Genomic DNA, 16,866 nt, shown 5'->3' with positions numbered 1-16,866 from the left:
GGCTTCTTGGCGTCGCCTGTACCGTTTGCCGCGAGCAACGAGTCGTCCAGGGAGCGTCGCCGCTTCAAAGGCCGTGATGTGGCAGGCGATTGGCTACTACTAGCGCGTCCCGACGACAGCGAGCGTGTGAACAGCGCCGCCGGTCGCTGGCTGGATGGTACCAGCACCACCACTGCTGTTTTAGTGTTCGCAGATACCCGCATAGTGCTTGCTGCTGCTGCTGTCGTCGCCGCACTGCTGACTTGCGTCTCGTTTGGGGCGCCCGTGGACACGTTGCTTGTATCGCATATACCTTTCTTCTCTTCCCCGCTGGTGTCCGTAGAAACAATAGCTGCTACTACAGCGGCGGTAGTGGTGGTGGCGGTGTCATGAGCAAGGCCATCCCCGTCGGTGACAGCGGCAACAACACAGTCGTCCTGCAAGGCCTTCACCGTCTCCATGGTGACGGGGCCGTACGGCTGCGAGAGCATGTCCAGGACGGACTGCTCGATGGCCGAGGTCGTCGCGGCAACGCGGGACGGCGAGAATATGATGGAGGGGGCGTCGGGCGCGTGCGCCACCAGAGACTGCGCCCATTCGGAGAACTCTGCTTCGCGCTGGTAGCTGCCTGGGTAGCTCCCGCCTGCTGATACCGCTGACGAGGCGGCAGAGCCGAGAATGCTCTCGATCTCCTCGTCGGAAATATTCTCTCCATCGTCCAGTAGCGGTGTGGGTATCGTGTACGGGGAAGATGACGCTGGCGACAGATGTGACTGTGACAACGCTGGGACTGGTGTTGACGGAGCTGCTGCTGTCACTGGACTGATATCCATCGTGGCGGCGTTCAGTGCAGCGGCGTCAGGGGTGAAGGTCGATGACGACGACAACGACTGTTGTGGTCCTGTGTGGCCGTTTGCTACTGCCACTGTCACTGCGGCCGCTGCTGGCATAATTGACGCTGGGCTTACTGCGGTGTGCACACCGGCGGGTATCGGCGTGGGTGGACGCTGAGCTAATGCCACCGATACTTGCCGTTGCGCCTGCTGCTGCTGTTGTTGTTTTTGTTGCTGGCAGCTGCTGCCCAAGTCGGTCTCACTGCCGGCATTTGATCCCGGATTTGGGCAGGTGTCCTGGTTACGTGTCATCAACATCAGTATGCGTTGGAGTCGCGTGATGGTCGATACCGGCGGCATTTCGCAGGCAATCGTACGCTCCAGGAGCACGGCGCGCAGCAGGCTCGCGCTCTTGCGCTTCTTGCGAGTGCTCTCGCGAAGCGCGGCGCGCTTCTGGAGAGCCATGTTGAGCAGTCTGTGCCGATGGAACGGGTTGCGTTCGTCAAGGTGAGCCACCGATTGTACGTCATCGCTCTTGTGCCCACTCTCCCGAGCCCAGCTCTCTGTGACTGCACCGACAATGTTGCTGCTGGTGCTGCTGCCGCTTGTACCGCTGATGCTGCTGGTGGGGGTGGTGGTGGTGCTGCTGCTGCTGATGGTGGTGGTGCTGATGGTGGTGGGGGTGCTGCCGCTGATGTTGTTGCTGGAGGCTGCACTCGTAAAGAAGCTGGTAACACTGCCGTTGCAACAATCGCCGTCTCCCGCATGGCGGTGGTGATCCTGCGGACTTCCACTTGCCTCACTCGCTGCACTGACTGGCAAGGTTGCGTTGCTGTGTGATAGTTCCTCTCTCCGGTGCTTATCGATGCTGCTGCTGCTGGTGTTGCTGCTGCTACCCTTTTCCTGAGGTACGCACATCTCTGCTTCTGACTCCTTCAGAGTCATATCTTTACTACAAAGAGGCACGTCATTCTGAGGGCCCTCGCTGCAGCTAGAGCGCAATCCATACGGCGGCTGTCGGTGACTAGGGGTGCCCGACCGACGCCCTGTGCGCTGCGGTCCATGACTGCATCGCTGCTCAGTTCCGCTAGCCTCCGGAGAAGGCGACGGCCCCGAAGTAGATGATGCAGCAGGCATCTCCAGACTCACAGGAGCGGTTGACTCCAGCGAGGTAGAAGGGCTGTGTCGCTGCTGATCGTAGCGCTCGCTAGTCGGAGGACGGCTCAGCTCGCCGGCTTCTCTATAGTCGACGTGAGCGACGCTTGCACGCTCTACTACTGGCGTCACTCGGCAGTGGCGCCTTACGCGCACGTTACGTAAATGCTTCCTGCCCGCCATTAATGTACGAGAACACGAAAACCAGTCAGGAAAATACTCAGGAAGATCAACACAGTGATAACAGAGAGCGCCAACAGCCCCGAACGCTTGCAAGGACAAGGCCCAGCGCCAACAGCCCCGAACGCTTGCAAGGACAAGGCCCAGCGCCGACGACGGTATTTTCAACTCACAATGTAGCCGTATCGCTGTCTCGTTGGCCACCGCTAGCGCTACTACAGCGAACGGTCGACTTGGTAGCGGACGCACGAAAGGAATGCTCTAGCGATGTTCACGTCTGTCCGCGCTGAAGAGCTCTCCACTAAACGTCGCTGCGACATAACAGTAACACAGGCTCACGACTCACCGTGCCTTTGGATGCTTCATACCGTTTTGTCCTACCAAATCACCAAGAAAGACTGGGGTATTGAGGGCGGATGGAGGGTTTCCATCTTGCATAAAAACGTTGGCACAGCGCGGACGACTAGTTCTTCATGGGCACACGCGGAGAGACTATTCAGGCTGCTCAGCTCCCCTTCGCAAGTCGGGGATAGCTCGTTTCACGCCACTACCAACCTGCAGCAGAACAAGAACGTTTCTTGTTTCGCCTCTCCTGCTCTCTAGCTTTGTTTTTCTAGCAACTCGTGTCGTAGATCTGCTGCATTGCACACCTAGCACCGTTTGACTTCTTTTATGATCTTTTCGAGCTGGCGAAATGCTCAGGGAACTCCCCTTCATGCAATGATGTCACTATGACGTAACGACACTGACAATGACATGTCATAGTCATTGAAAATCATGGAGTAGTAAAAATGCCTGGTATTTTACTACTCCATGCATGGTGAATCAGAAAAGAAGTCAAGAAAAAAAGTAGTTGCAGGAAGAGAGTGACCTGGTGCCTGCTGCTGGTGGCCATGCCATGCATGATGGGCATCCGGCAGGCGCTAGGCATGCATTACAATTTTGTATGTTTTCGTTTCTCAGGGAGGGAGGGGGTTTGAAGAGAAACGACTAAGTACTGTAAAGCGTGAAATTTTCGCGGCGTTTTTAGTTCGCGTTTTCAGAATCCGGACAGGTTTGCGAGGTTTTAATTTTGCGATTGCAGAATGGCATTCTTGCTAAACCTTTCATGGATCTCCTTTTCGCGCTGTCTAAATTTCGCGATTTCCACGCGTTCGCGAATTTCGCAGAAATTAGACCATCGCAATAATTATTTCACGGTTTACTAAATATTGGCATTTACGGAAGGCCCCTTATCCGCACATAACACATATGAGGCATTTATATAATACTGCCTCAACAGAACAATCATTACGAAGAAATATCATTCGTTAAAAACGTTAGGTTTACTTCCTCGTTATAATTATTTTACATGTCTTTAATACGGTATGCCTAGCGCCGGGTTATGTACTCTTGCTAGCGCCTATGGTCTGGACCAAGAATAAATGATTGTACTCTTGTCTGGACCAAGAGTACATAAATGTACTCTTGTCTGGACCAAACGCAACTGAATCTGGACAACTCCCTGGTTGGAGCTCTTACTACTTTGAAAATTATATTATTACTATTAGTACCAAGAGTACATAATCTCCACCCCGTGTCCAGGGGTTATAAACTTATGATTGTACTCTAGGCTCCACACAAGAACATGCCAAGTGTGACCGTAGTACACCAAGGCTCTCACAGCGCGCACACACATACAGAGCTGCTCCATTAAATCCAGTCGTGTCGCTCAAGTACGCGCCGTGCGTTGCGCAGCCATAGACCTGCGAAATGATGGAAGGCGCAAACTCGAGTGACGCACTCTGTCGTACGACATTCCCAGCAAGACATGACACCGTGCGTTGTCGTCAAGGAAGCCGTAGCAATCACATAGCAGATTGCAGGCATCGAATGACAATTGGTATATTTGCCGTCACGTACCAATAATAATAATAATAACAATAATAATGGTGTTCTATAATCATAAAGCATATATATACACACACAACTAAGAGAGAAAGGAACGAATATACTGGAAGGAAAGAAAAGGTAGTGATAGAAGCAGTTGCGCTGTGCGAAGGGAATAAGGGCTGGGCTGTTAGGGTATAACAACAATGTGGCTACAGGGGCGGAGAGAATGACGTTCAGAACAAGTAAAGAGAGGAAGAAAAACGAAGAAGGGGGAAGAGAATAACTGGAGAGTGCCATTATGTTTGATGACAACAGCGCCACGGGAGAACCATAGCTCTTCACCACTCACAATACAGCCAGCGATGGGGGAGCAGGCCGCATCTGAAGACACGAAAATGTACACACCTGCCAGTAGCCGATCCCGCAGTGGGCACATGAACAAACGCACACACACGCACACGAGATGTGCACGTGCTTGTTTGGAGGATTCGGGGAGGAAACTAAGAGGGGCGGATAGGGCTCAAATCGGTGGCTTGCCAAACACACAGGCAAACTACTTGATGGTGGCGACAAACGCGACGGACGGGCAAACTAAGCGCAAAAGACAAAACACCACGCAGACGTGATAGTGCAGCAGTCTGCTAGCGGGCAAGCCACGCAAACACTTCACACCAACAAAAAGAAGCGGGTACGCTGTAACACACACACACAAAGACACAAGAAAACAGGAGCAGAGTACATACAGACATACATCTGCAGACCCTAGTCCGGGGCCTCTCAGCAACAAGAGAAGCGCCTAAATAGCATAACAATCAGCCGTACATAATACTTGCGCTCAAGCTGTATTATGTGCAAGTGCACACAGCCACACACCACAGCACGCGTACGCAGGATATTAGATAAACTCAAGAATCTCCAAATATAGTCAAGAGGAAAAGAAGATGGACCTGGTCGCAGATGTCAACAGTGACATGCACACACACACACACACACACGTACACGCGCGCACACACACACACACGTACACATACACGCACCGTAAATAGAGAGTAAAGCGCCATCCTGGAACGGGTCTCCACACACACACACACACACGCACACACTGCTGGTCTATTCCTTCTGGTGACGCTTGCGCAGTGTCTCAATGCGCTTCTGCAGTCGCTCGTTCTCCAACTCCAGCTCCTCAGCGTGACTGAGGGCTTGTCGTACCTGTAGGGAACACATAAAGCAATGCAATACGGGGCCGTCCATAATTATCAATATTTTACACAAAACGAAAAAAAAATTCGTTTATGGATGGGTCGAGGAGAGTTTCGTTATGAAAAATATTGATAGATGAAAACATCAATCCATTTTAGCTGTAAAGCCAATATACTTTTCGTTCAGATACCGATGGTTCACGGTTAGAAGTCGAATCCCTGTTGTGAGTCGACCAACCTTTTCGCTTTCGATTTGTAGTCATATCAAGGTAAAAGGTCGACTTATAACCGGTAGAGTACGGTACACATGACATGTACACATGTACACACATACGCACACACATGCACACACATACACACACCGGTACGCAGACGCATATACATGCACACAACCATGCCGCTCCCCCCCCCCCCCCCCCCCCCCCCTCCCTCGGCCCCCAAGGAAAGAGAGACACACACATCACATTGGTTGAGCATGGCAAGCCCCACCAGCACCATCTCACCCCATGCTAGTCCCATGTGCCTGCCGGTGAGTCGTGTATTTTGTAAAAAAACAACAACATAGCAGTACAATGCACGCCAGGGCTGTAGGAAGCGAAGCACGTAAATCTGCAAATGCACTGGATGCACACACACACACACACTAGCACCATACCCACACATGCACCCACACACCCACCCACACACACACACGTGCACACCCACCCACACATGCACACACACACACACACACACACGTGCACACAACCATACACATGCACACCCACCCACACATGCACACACACCCACACACGTGCACACAACCACACACCAGTTAACAAGTCGATAAGCACTCACATCTCGCTGCAGTTTCCGGCGTTCAGATTTCAAATCATCCTCCAGCTTCTCCTGCAGGGAGCCAACAGCACAGATGAGAGACAAAAGGTGAGTTGGAAACAAGGGTGGCGGCGGCGGAATCTATTCATGGACACACAGGCAACCTTGTGAATAGCGACCCTCTGTTGTGCACAAGAAAAGTGTCGCTATTCACGAGTTGTTGTTACTCCTGAGGTTGACCGTATCCAGTGAAATGGTCACTACAGTCCATTCATCGGAAACAGTCCCGTTGGCTTTCGAAAGTCCGATTTGGGCCGAATTGAGGATCAAAAACCCACTTTAAATCTCAAAAGGTCCGAAAATTGTGTCGTTATTCACGAGTTGTTGCTATTCGTGAAGTTGAAAGTACTATCCACATGATAGTCAAATGGTCACTAGATCTGAAGATTGTGTCGTAATTCGAGAGTTGTTGTTGTTGTTGTACCCGAGGCCGTTACTCACGAGATTGACTGTACAGTTGTGCTCGGTGGAATCCGACCCAAAGTGCATACTTGGCACCCTAAATTTGAATGGCAATTGCCGTCCTGGACGCAGTACGAATACCATACCTGGGCTCCATGCACATGCATGCCGGAGATGGCTTGCTACAAAGACTACCGTGCAGAAACGCCTGGGTTGGCAAGACCATGCATCAAACGGAGTACTGGGTACAGTACTGGGTACAGTACTGTCGGCCGCTGAAGAACAGCCAGGCTAGAATTTCACCAATTTTTAAGAAGGGTCTAGGCTGGATTTTTGCAGATAAGAATGGAAACCGTAATGTACACTATAATGTACGCTCAGACGTATAACTCTGCATAAATGTGTCATGTAAGACTGTACCATCGAATAAGAACGAAACTGCTGTGTTCGCTAAAAATAAGAACGGGCTAGGCTAGAACCCTGACCCCCAGTTCTTCGGCGCCCGACTGTACTGTACTCAATGGCTCAAAGTGAGGGCAACAAGGATGCGGGCTATGGGGTTACGGGGCTAGTACATGCCAGCTGGTTTGAGAGACGTCTACCCTGACTCGCTTGTGAGGTCTGCATTCGACATTGAGGAAATCATGGGCGAAGTGGTGGTGGCCCGCCGATGCGAATGCCTTTGCTTGATGACTGTGTTCCTCAACACAGTCAGGTGATGCGGCCGCGAATCCAGCTAACTTTATACTTTTTTTGAACATGTTTATGCAGTGGCGTGTGGCCATGGAAAAGCCAGCACGTCAACAAGCAGCACATCACTGTCCGTTAGCTACTGGAGCGAAGTCTGCAGCAAGTTCAATACAGTAAAACCTGTCAAGGAAGACCACTACAACCAGGACCAAGGGGTGCTATTCACAGTCATATGACCCTGGATAAGGAGACCACCTGGTAACAGAGGCCACATTTTGCAGGTCCCTTGAGCGGTCGTCTTACACAGATTTCACTATACTAGCCTGCGCTAAGCGAGCTTCAGTCTGTGCGACACTCACACCTGTATCCGATGGCACTCTGGTGGGTGTGATTGCCCACGCATATCAGAACGATTTCGATCTTTCTTACTAGCTCACATTCCACCAACACTGGCACTGGCTGTGGTCAATAAAACTACTAGGGTGTCAGAGAGAGAGAGAGAGAGAGAGAGAGAGAGAGAGAGAGAGAGAGAGAGAGAGAGAGAGAGAGAGAGAGGGGGGGGGGGGGAGAGAGAGGGAGAGAGAGAGAGAGAGAGAGAGAGAGAGAGAGAGAGAGCGAGAGAGAGCGAGCGATAGAGAGAGAGAGTGTGTGTGTGCGTGTCCGTGTGTGTGTGTCAGTCAGTCAATGTGTGTCCGTGTGCATGCGAGACAGATGAATAGAGAGAGGGACAGACAGACAGAGAGAGAGAAAGAGGGAGGGAGAGAGAGAGAGAGAGAGAGAGAGAGGGAGAGACAGAGAGAGAGAGAGAGAGGAGAGAGAGAGAGAATCTTCCTGCTATGCTTACCGCTTCCTCGCGCTGTGTTCGTAAGCGCTTCAGCTGCGTGTCGGCACGCTGCATCTGATAACATTACAAATGACCAGCACACACACAAGGCAAAGTCTATGTTAACAACCCACCACACGATGACCAGCAGGGGCAAGAAGCATACTGCAAAATGGTAGGTTGAGCGCAACGTGGGAGCTGAGAGTTTGCCCAGACGAAAGTGCAACGGGATCGTGCATTTTGGATGGTTGTGAGCCAAGCCAAATAATGTGTGGGCGTGTGTGTGTGTGAGTGTGTGTGTGTGTGTGTGAGTGTGTGTGTGTGTGTGTGTGAGAGAGAGAGAGAGAGAGAGAGAGAGAGAGAGTGTGCATGCAAGAAAACAAGAGGACCCACACAGCTAGCATTGTCAGCTACTCACCTGACCCTCCAGTCTTGTCTTATCTGTTTCCAAAGCCAGCAGCTTGGTCTTGTACTCACTTAGCAGACGTGCTGTGTCACCTACACACACACAGTTAACCACACATCAAAGAGAGAGAGAGAGAGAGAGACAGCAACAGCCAAGGATCAGATACAGTAGTTAACCACACATCAAAGAGAGAGAGAGAGAGACAGCAACAGCCAAGGGTCGGTATAGACGGCTACTGAGATAGTTTTGAACATCACCACACGTCACGAGCGCCGCCACACACGCAAACACAGGGTTGAAAAAGAATTCAGACCCGTGTCCACTACAGAGTGGTTTCCCATCTACATCTATCACATGACCCGGCACACGAGGCAGCCATGTTGGTTACAACTCCACTCAACCCCTGCATGTGTGTGTCACATGATGTTGGTGGCCATGTTGGTTCCACTGTCCACATGACGTGATCACTTTCTGCATAAATTTAGTCACATGACTGGGGCAGCCATATTGGTTGCAACTCCACAGTCCACACAAACCCTGCATCGATGGGTCACATGTCGTCTGTAGCCATGTTGGTTCCACTGGTCACATGACATGATCACTTTCTACACAAATTTAGTCACATGACCAACTGATGTGAATCTCAACTCTATAGCATGATTGTACAGGTATGTGCACACGCAAAAGGGTTTAAAACAAAATTCAGAAAAGTGAACACTATACAGCAGGGCTGCCACTTGCTTCGATTTTTCGGAAACCATCCGATTTTGATCGCCTGTCGGACAAACCAACCGATTTTGTTCCCAAAGAGGGACAACCGATTATTTTATTTTGAGCGCTTTTTAGTCCAGTTGGCCATTCGGCGCTTCCAGGTCGCGTTTGGCCAGTCATTGTACATGTACATGTACATGTAGCTGTAAAATGCACGCGTGCTTGCACGTGTGTGGACAGTTAAAAATGTGTTCTGGGGCCCCGACAGCGAGCCATTTTCCTAAAAAAAATTCACCGGGGACACCCCAGCACCCCGTCAGATTGTTCTCCCTTCAAGTGTGGCAGCCCTGATACAGTAGAAACTTACGCATGACGTCTCGGCCGACTGCGCCATTCTCTGCACCCGCCGCAGTGAGCGCCTGGCTCTGCAACTCGTTCTTGAGAAGTATTACTTCCTGTTTTAAGCGGCCGATCTGTGACACACACACACACACACACACACACACACACACAGGAAATTGAAAACAAGGCCATGCACATGCATACGAGCGAAAGTAAGTGCACTACTTCGCTATCACAATCAACGGCAGTTCGCGCCATTATCACCATTTTTTCTATTTTTAACACAGGGGTTGTGAGTGTGGACCCAGACACCAGAGAGGTCTGCACAACGTTATTACGTTTAGTGAAAACTTAGTCAATCTACGGAAAGTGGTACGAATACTGCATGCGGAGCCGTGTTGCGCCATACGGAGTTTTCGAATCGCGTCACTGCCCTTGGCAACTCCAAACGTGACCGTGTACGACCTAGGGAGAGAGGCATAAACTTAAACACCAATCGCCTTACGGAGCACATCCGCTAGCAGAGCCACCCAACTACATACTCTACGCAGGACAACTTTCCGTAAGTGGAGCGAGTGCAAACTCGCTAATTCACAGGGTTTCCCGCCCACTTACGTAAAGTTGCTCAACTTCGGAATCTCTCCAATATTGCAAAAGTGACAACTGGTATAAAACCCACTTCACATGTTCAAAGTACGAATTGTACTACGTGCAACGAAGGCTAGCGGGCATGCAGTCCGAATATCTACCATGATCATGCTGACGACTCGCATAAGCTGAGTGGGGTTCTTTCAAGGAGTGCTGTTTTCAACTCTACCGGTCGCTAAAAACTGGCTGGGAATGTACAACGGGAACACTACACTATGTGAGGTGAATTTTCGCCGTCGGTGGACCCCATAAAAAGTGTATCCAGAGTTGCACACTCTTGGGAGCTCATGCACCCTTGCATGTGCTGATTACTGGTGCAATGCAATCACATACTATATATACGTACGTGTGTGTGTGTGTGCATGTGTGTGTGTGCAACCATGTGCCGCACCTGTTCGAGAAGGAACTGCTTTTCGCGCGCATGCGAGTCCATCTTCTTCTTCTTGTCGTCGCCATTCAGGTCGTCCATGTCGTAGGAGTTGCCACGCGACGCCGACCGCGACCATTGCCCGTCCAGAGGAGGCAACATGCTCTCGCTGTCGCACGCCGAGTCGGGCCCCTTGGCTGGCTCGACGTCCTCCTTGGGTGGCGGGGGCCAGGGGATGTTGCAGTCCTTGAGGTAGGTGTCGCGCGCCTCGATCTCCTGGCGGAGGCGCAGCACCTGTTGCTCGTGTAGCTGCAGCTGGTGCTGAGTGACAGCCAGGTCTTGCTTGGTGGCGCGGTTATAGTGCTTCAGCTCGATCACGTCCTGGTCGAAATCTTCAAGTCTGCACGTGAACACACACACGCAGAGCGGAGCGGATTTGGCTGTCGGTGCACATACATGCAATCATAGCGAAGCATATAGACGTGCACATCAGCAAACCGACACCCGCGCACACACATACATACACACATGCGTGCACGCACACACATACGTACACACGTACATACACATACACACGTACGTGCACACATGTGTGCACACTCACACACGCACGGGCAGCCCAGCACTGCTCACCTATCCTTGTAGAGATCCAGTTGGTAGACGAGCTGCATCTTGTCCGAATGTAGCTGTGAATTCAACAGCAGTGTGTCTTTCAGCTGCTGGTTGATGAAGACAAGCTAAACATGGAAGAAAAGAACATGAGAAATGAAACGAAAAATGAAATCTCATCATTAACTTCTTTCACAGGGCTGGTGGAAGCAGTTTTTGATTAGTCCTGTCATATCCTAGTCTTTCATACAGTTTGTGTATGATATGGAGGGTAGTCACATGACTTTCATACAGTTTGTGTATGATATGGAGGGTAGTCACATGACTTTCATACAGTTTGTGTATGATATGGAGGGTAGTCACATGACTTTCATACAGTTTGTGTATGATATGGAGGGTATACACATGACTTTCATACAGTTTGTGTATGGTATGGAGGGTAGTCACATGACTTTCATACAGTTTGTGTATGATATGGAGGGTAGACAAATGACTTTCATACAGTTTGTGTATGATATGGAGGGTAGACACATGACCCCCTCAGCAATAGACACATGCCGGCGGCCAAAAAGTTGGTCCGGCCATGGCCTGACCAACCGGATCGGTTCCGCCGCGCCTGTTTCAGCAGCGAAGGCCATTCTCTAGTTACGGGTAGGCATGCCAGTAATCATGGCGTTATGATAGAATGACAGCAGCAGCAGCATCAGCAGCAGCAGCATCAGCAGAAGTAGCAGCAGCAGCATCACCAATAGCAGCAGCAGCAGCACCGGAGGAAAGGGCATCACCATCAGCAGCAATAGCAGCATTAGTAGCAACACACTACAGTCAGACCTCGTTTATCCGGTCCTCGTTTATCCGGATCCCTCACCATCCGGAAGAAAATCGCTGGTTACCGATGTGCAGCATATGTTATGCATACAACATAACCGGACCTCGCGATCCGCATACCGGTGCATGATTTTGTGTACAAACTGGTTATAATGTGTACAAAATGCTTCGTCGTATCCGGTTGCATGTGGCTGGCTAGCGCTTGCAGAAGCTAGTATCAAGGAGTTGTACAAGCAAATGAGGTACTTGATCTGCTGGGTGTGTGCGGACAGCACTCAGTTGCTTGCACTTGTCATTTTTCTCGCTTGTTTTACATACTGGGCACGCTAGTTGTACTGCATAGGACCTGTCTACATGTATGTATGATGTCACTGCTTTTGACATGCCACATGCATATACAGTATGTGTGTTCAGTTATCCGGTAACCTCGCCTATCCGGATATTTTTGTGGAAAACAGATGTGTGCGGTTAAGCGAGGTCTGACTGTACCAGCATCACTATCAGCAGCAATAGCAGCATTAGTAGCAGCAGCAGCAGCAGCGGCATCATCAACACCTAACGCAAAGACACAACATCTCGTAGTCGATGAGTACGTACCCGTTCAGACGGGTCCTCGGGTAAGTTCTCCTCTAAATCTAGTCTCATTGAGGAGCTCTGTGCATTACAACAAAGTCAACACATTCACAGACACACACACCGCCGTGAGTTACAGAGTAGTAACATCATCACAAATGTCACGTCATAGCAACTTATACCACCAACAGCAGCAGCAGGGCAGAAACACAGCCTGCCGTCTTCCTTAGCTTATCCTTCATTGCAAAAATCATTCAAACAACTTCAAAGTACCGTGATAAAGAGGACAAGCTGAATTGACACTTGGTTACAACCAGTGTACACCATTGCACATTGTCTCTATCGGTTGTCACGTGGTCGATTCATATGATGGCAAACACACACCTGGCGATAACATGGCGGTGAATGCGGTTGTCACGGGTCGAATAAAATGACCAAGCGTCAATGCGGCTCGTCCTCTACATCACAGTTACTTAATACTTGTCCGCCTGTCGTTTATTCAAAAGCTCAAAGTTTGATCCGTTCATGGCCAACAGCAAGATAACGTGTGTCACAACCTACACGGAGACAATGATTTAATGATGGCAATGAAAAGGGTCCACTGCGCATTCATTCCATACACGCATCAAGGCAAAGGTGGTGGGTCTTGGAACTTAGGGGCCGTCGCAAAAGTTGTTTTGTCGTCCCAGAAACGAACATAATTCGTTGGGGGGGGGGGGGGGGGGGGGCAAAATCGCAAGTCGACCGACACTGTACATATGACATGTACATGCATGCGATTTTCGTCGTCCAGCATACCAAGCTGTGTTTGTTTCAGAGGGAGGGGAGGGGTCCGAGTGCGAAATGAACGATGTTCGTTTCAGGGACGACAGAAAACTTTTGCTACGACCCTTCAACGTACCCACCACCTTTGCCTTGGGCGCAGTGCACAGTGAACGGTGGATCCTTTCTACTGCCATAACAATAGTCAAGTATCATCTCTTTTCTTCCTTCTGACTAGACTGTAGCAGTGCATTGACAGCAGCAACACTAACAACAACTCACAGTACTTCTAGGTGCTGCACTGGCACCATCACCTTCACGCTCTTCACTCTGCAAAACAAGGGAAACAAGCAAATAAGCACATGAAATTAGGAACGACACGTTGATGTGTGCGATCCTACAACAGAAGCCATAGCAACTTGTGCTGCGATTGCACCATTCAACAGCTTGCAAGGCTGAAGAATTGACCACCACTATTCAGCCTGGTCTACGCCACACAGTTATTTGAAGTGGCTTTTTCTGGCCAGTGAATCCCTCCTTGTTTGGTCTTTTTCATTTTTCTTTTCCCGCACACACATCACACCACATACTCCGGCATACACTGGCTGTTGGTAACCACCCAGGAGAACGAAAGAAAAGTCAGGAGTCTGAGAAACAGAAGAAAGACGTGTGTGACCATAATCGTCGGGAACTGAACCTGCAACCTCTTGATTGGAAATCGACTGCACATACCACTGTACCATATGACACACACACACACACACACACCACACGCACGAACATAATACACAGACACACAGACACCCCCACACCCACACCCACAGGTTCACTTTCGCATGACGACTGATCCACATAGAGTACTGGAAGAAGGGTAATTATACAACAGAGAGAACAAGGCCCACCTCCTTCTGTCGCTGAAGCTCTTCAAAGCGAAGTTTACGCGCTCTTGCCCTGGCTTCTCTCTTCATCGCTAGGTCTTGCTCACCCTAAGAGACAGATAGACACAATGAGATAGAGGTAAGTAGAGCAAGCGAGTGAGAGGTTGATGGATAAAGAAAGGGCAAAGAAGCTGAGGCTGCGATTACACGACAAGACACGGCCAGTTTTCCGTTTTCGGTCCCGCATTTCTTTTTTTCTGTTTTGTGCGTTTACACGATCAAACCTGATCCGAGGTGGTCTCCTTTCGTATCGTTTTCACGCGTGTACACGGGAGCAAAGTATCCGCCACAGTTCCTCATGTGTCAAGTGTTGTCGTGGAACCACCAACCATAGTTTTAAAAGTAATAGTTGAAAACAGGCCACACGACAACACTTCTCACATGACGAACATTGCAATTTTTTCGGATTGCCGGATCCGTGTGAACGCGTGAAAACGAAACAAAGGTGACGGTAACACATTTATCCGGCAGAACATTTCCGTTTTCAAATTCTTCCACCTTGGCCAGCGTTTTGGTTTTGTTCCGTTCCGGTGTACAACTTTTCCGTTTTGCTTCGTGTACCGTGTAAATGAACCATGCATCCGAAAGGGTTTGATTGCGTTTTTATCCCCAGCGTTGTCGTGTAAACGCAGCCTTAGATTGATAGAGGAGTGAAGACAGAGCACTTGGGAAGCATAGACTGTATACTGTACCTCAGCTAGGCCAGCTGTCTGTGTATGTGTTTGTTGTTTGTTTATTTAGAGTCGAAGAACAAACAGGCAAATTTGCCTAATTACATGATATCGATATGGGTGATCACAAATGTGTGTGTGTGTGTGTGTGTGTGTGTGTGTGTGTGTGTGTGTGTGTGAGGTGTGTGCGTACATGTGCGGATGTGTATGTGTGTGTGTGTGTGTGTGTGTGTGTGTGTGTGCGTACATGTGCGGATGTGTATGTGTGTGTGCGTGTGTATGTGAATTCACAGGGAGGGTACTATCGGAAGCTCTGAATGATCTTGAAGCACTTGATAGGCATCGGCATGATGGTCACGCGGTGTTTGCAAGTCCATCATACTCATGCCCATACTCAACAGGAGTATGTTGTGTCCTCTATGCCAAAGCCGGTTATACGCATTGCACACGGGCACATACACACGCGCGCACACACACACGCGCGCACACACACACACGCGCGCGCGCACACACATACACACACCAGCAGGATTACTACTGACAAGATCTCTAGACTAACAAGATCTCATTCTTCACTCCGACGCCAGCCGACATCACAAGACACACAACAAATGAACTAAAGTGCAAGCACCCCGTTTTACATGCTCAAGGAAAACATCTACATGTACATGCATTCTTCTTGTTTTAAAATCCTGCCTGGATTTGAGTGCTGCTCTTTTTGTAAACCGTGTAACCCAACACTACACGGTGTTGTGTTTGTTTGAAACATTCCCCGTGATGCAACGGACCACAAGCAGAAGCCTATTCACTGCGACAAAATGTGTAGTCTATGGTCGTGGGAATTATTTGTCTTTGCCGTTCGATTCGTCTCCACCGAGACGCCCCAACTCAGTTTTTTCTTTCTTATCGGAGTCGGGGTTTGCCATCCAGAGAGCACAGGGGCGAGCGACACTTCAGAAACAGAGTTCGTGTATGCAAAGTAACATCATACGTAACGGTCTGTTGCGCAGACGAAAGCAGGCGTGAATTTACACCGGAGTTGAAAAGCAAAATAGGCAGCAGCAAAACAGTGTTCAGAAGCCTCAACTTTACGAAAAGACATCTACACTTTCAGCAACTGCTCTACATAAAGATCTTCACTGCATCAGTCACACAGAATTGGCAGAACCGAAAGAGATCGCCAATATCTAATCACACATTGACAGGTTATTGGTATGGGTAGCAATTGAAGTTTTTAGCATTTCTTGATCTTTTAGTTCTAAGCAGTTTTACCTTGTCCATCATCGTTTGTATGGCTCTCTCCTCCGCAGAGGCCTCCTTGGGACCTCGAGCTCTGCCTCCATCGGCGTTCTGACCATTGGACGCCATTACAACTCACAACATGCAGCCCTCACTGGGGCTCAGAGCTTGCTGAGGAGCCCACTTGCTTCTGTTTACACGAGTCGCCTTGGCGATGTGGAAAGAAGCCCTTCTCAGCATCGCCTCCCTGCCGAACAAGAAACACACCCGAATTTTGGCTCGTTTTACGACGGAAACCCCATCATAATCAGAGTTACATTCTGAGTATTGTGGCTGAAATCCTGGTCAGCATCTTCTTTTATGCGAAACACGTCAAAGTTTACTTTTTATTATTTTTTTCGGTCTCTCAAAATCATAATCATGGAAAAAATTATTTTCAGTTTCATTAGCCCGATCATGTCAGCAGTGCACTAGTGCAGGCCGGTCGGTCTCGCGATATGAATGGAGATTTTCCTGGCAGAAACGAAGGTGGAAGCTGTGTTGTGTAGATCTTCCTGCGTGTACCGGCTTCGTTTGCAGCAGGCTATGTAGGGCTGCGAACACCATGAACACGGAACAGGTTGTCTGCCGTGCCGGGTGCAAGCTGTCCACTGCAGATGGGTCATCGCGTCTTGACTGTGAATTAAATCAGGATCTCATTCTGTTCGAGTTTGAGCGCGACGCTCGCACCCGAGGAACAATTCTAGCAAACAGGTAGGGCTTT

The 16,866-nt window shown here is 49.8% G+C and overlaps 2 protein-coding genes across 2 annotated transcripts in view; both read right to left on the bottom strand.

Moving 5' to 3' along the window:
• Nucleotides 1-2,150, bottom strand: part of LOC135827195 (uncharacterized) — a 2,292-nt gene extending 142 nt beyond the window's left edge. The window contains exon 1 of the mRNA XM_065339723.1: nt 1-2,150. This exon is cut by the window's left edge and continues 142 nt beyond it. Within this exon, the coding sequence (XP_065195795.1) occupies nt 1-2,150 (2,150 nt within the window).
• Nucleotides 2,151-3,966: 1,816 nt separating this feature from the next.
• Nucleotides 3,967-16,367, bottom strand: LOC135827600 (leucine-rich repeat flightless-interacting protein 2-like). The gene is made up of 11 exons (XM_065340071.1): nt 16,137-16,367; nt 14,158-14,241; nt 13,538-13,585; nt 12,518-12,574; nt 11,117-11,220; nt 10,508-10,883; nt 9,494-9,599; nt 8,428-8,507; nt 8,031-8,084; nt 6,056-6,106; nt 3,967-5,228 (listed from the first exon to the last, which is right to left on the bottom strand). The coding sequence occupies exons 1-11, from the start codon at nt 16,230-16,232 to the stop codon at nt 5,130-5,132; spliced, it is 1,155 nt and encodes a 384-aa protein (XP_065196143.1). The 5' UTR covers nt 16,233-16,367; the 3' UTR covers nt 3,967-5,129.
• Between the last annotated feature and the right edge of the window lie 499 nt (nt 16,368-16,866).

Source organism: Sycon ciliatum, chromosome 11 (assembly GCF_964019385.1).
Source record: "Sycon ciliatum chromosome 11, ocSycCili1.1, whole genome shotgun sequence".
NCBI lineage: Eukaryota > Metazoa > Porifera > Calcarea > Leucosolenida > Sycettidae > Sycon > Sycon ciliatum.
The sequence above is the reverse complement of the archived record's forward strand: the minus strand, read 5'-3'. Positions and strand labels throughout refer to the sequence as shown.

Bases quoted from the DNA above. Each gene is read 5' to 3' on its own strand.
- LOC135827600 (XM_065340071.1), bottom strand. From the start codon at position 16,232: ATGGCGTCCAATGGTCAGAACGCCGATGGAGGCAGAGCTCGAGGTCCC. The intron at 10,884-11,116 runs GTGAGCAGTGCT...GTTCACGTGCAG, and splicing joins CTGGATCTCTACAAGGATAG to ACTTGAAGATTTCGACCAGG. The intron at 6,107-8,030 runs GTAAGCATAGCA...GGCTCCCTGCAG, and splicing joins GAACACAGCGCGAGGAAGCG to GAGAAGCTGGAGGATGATTT.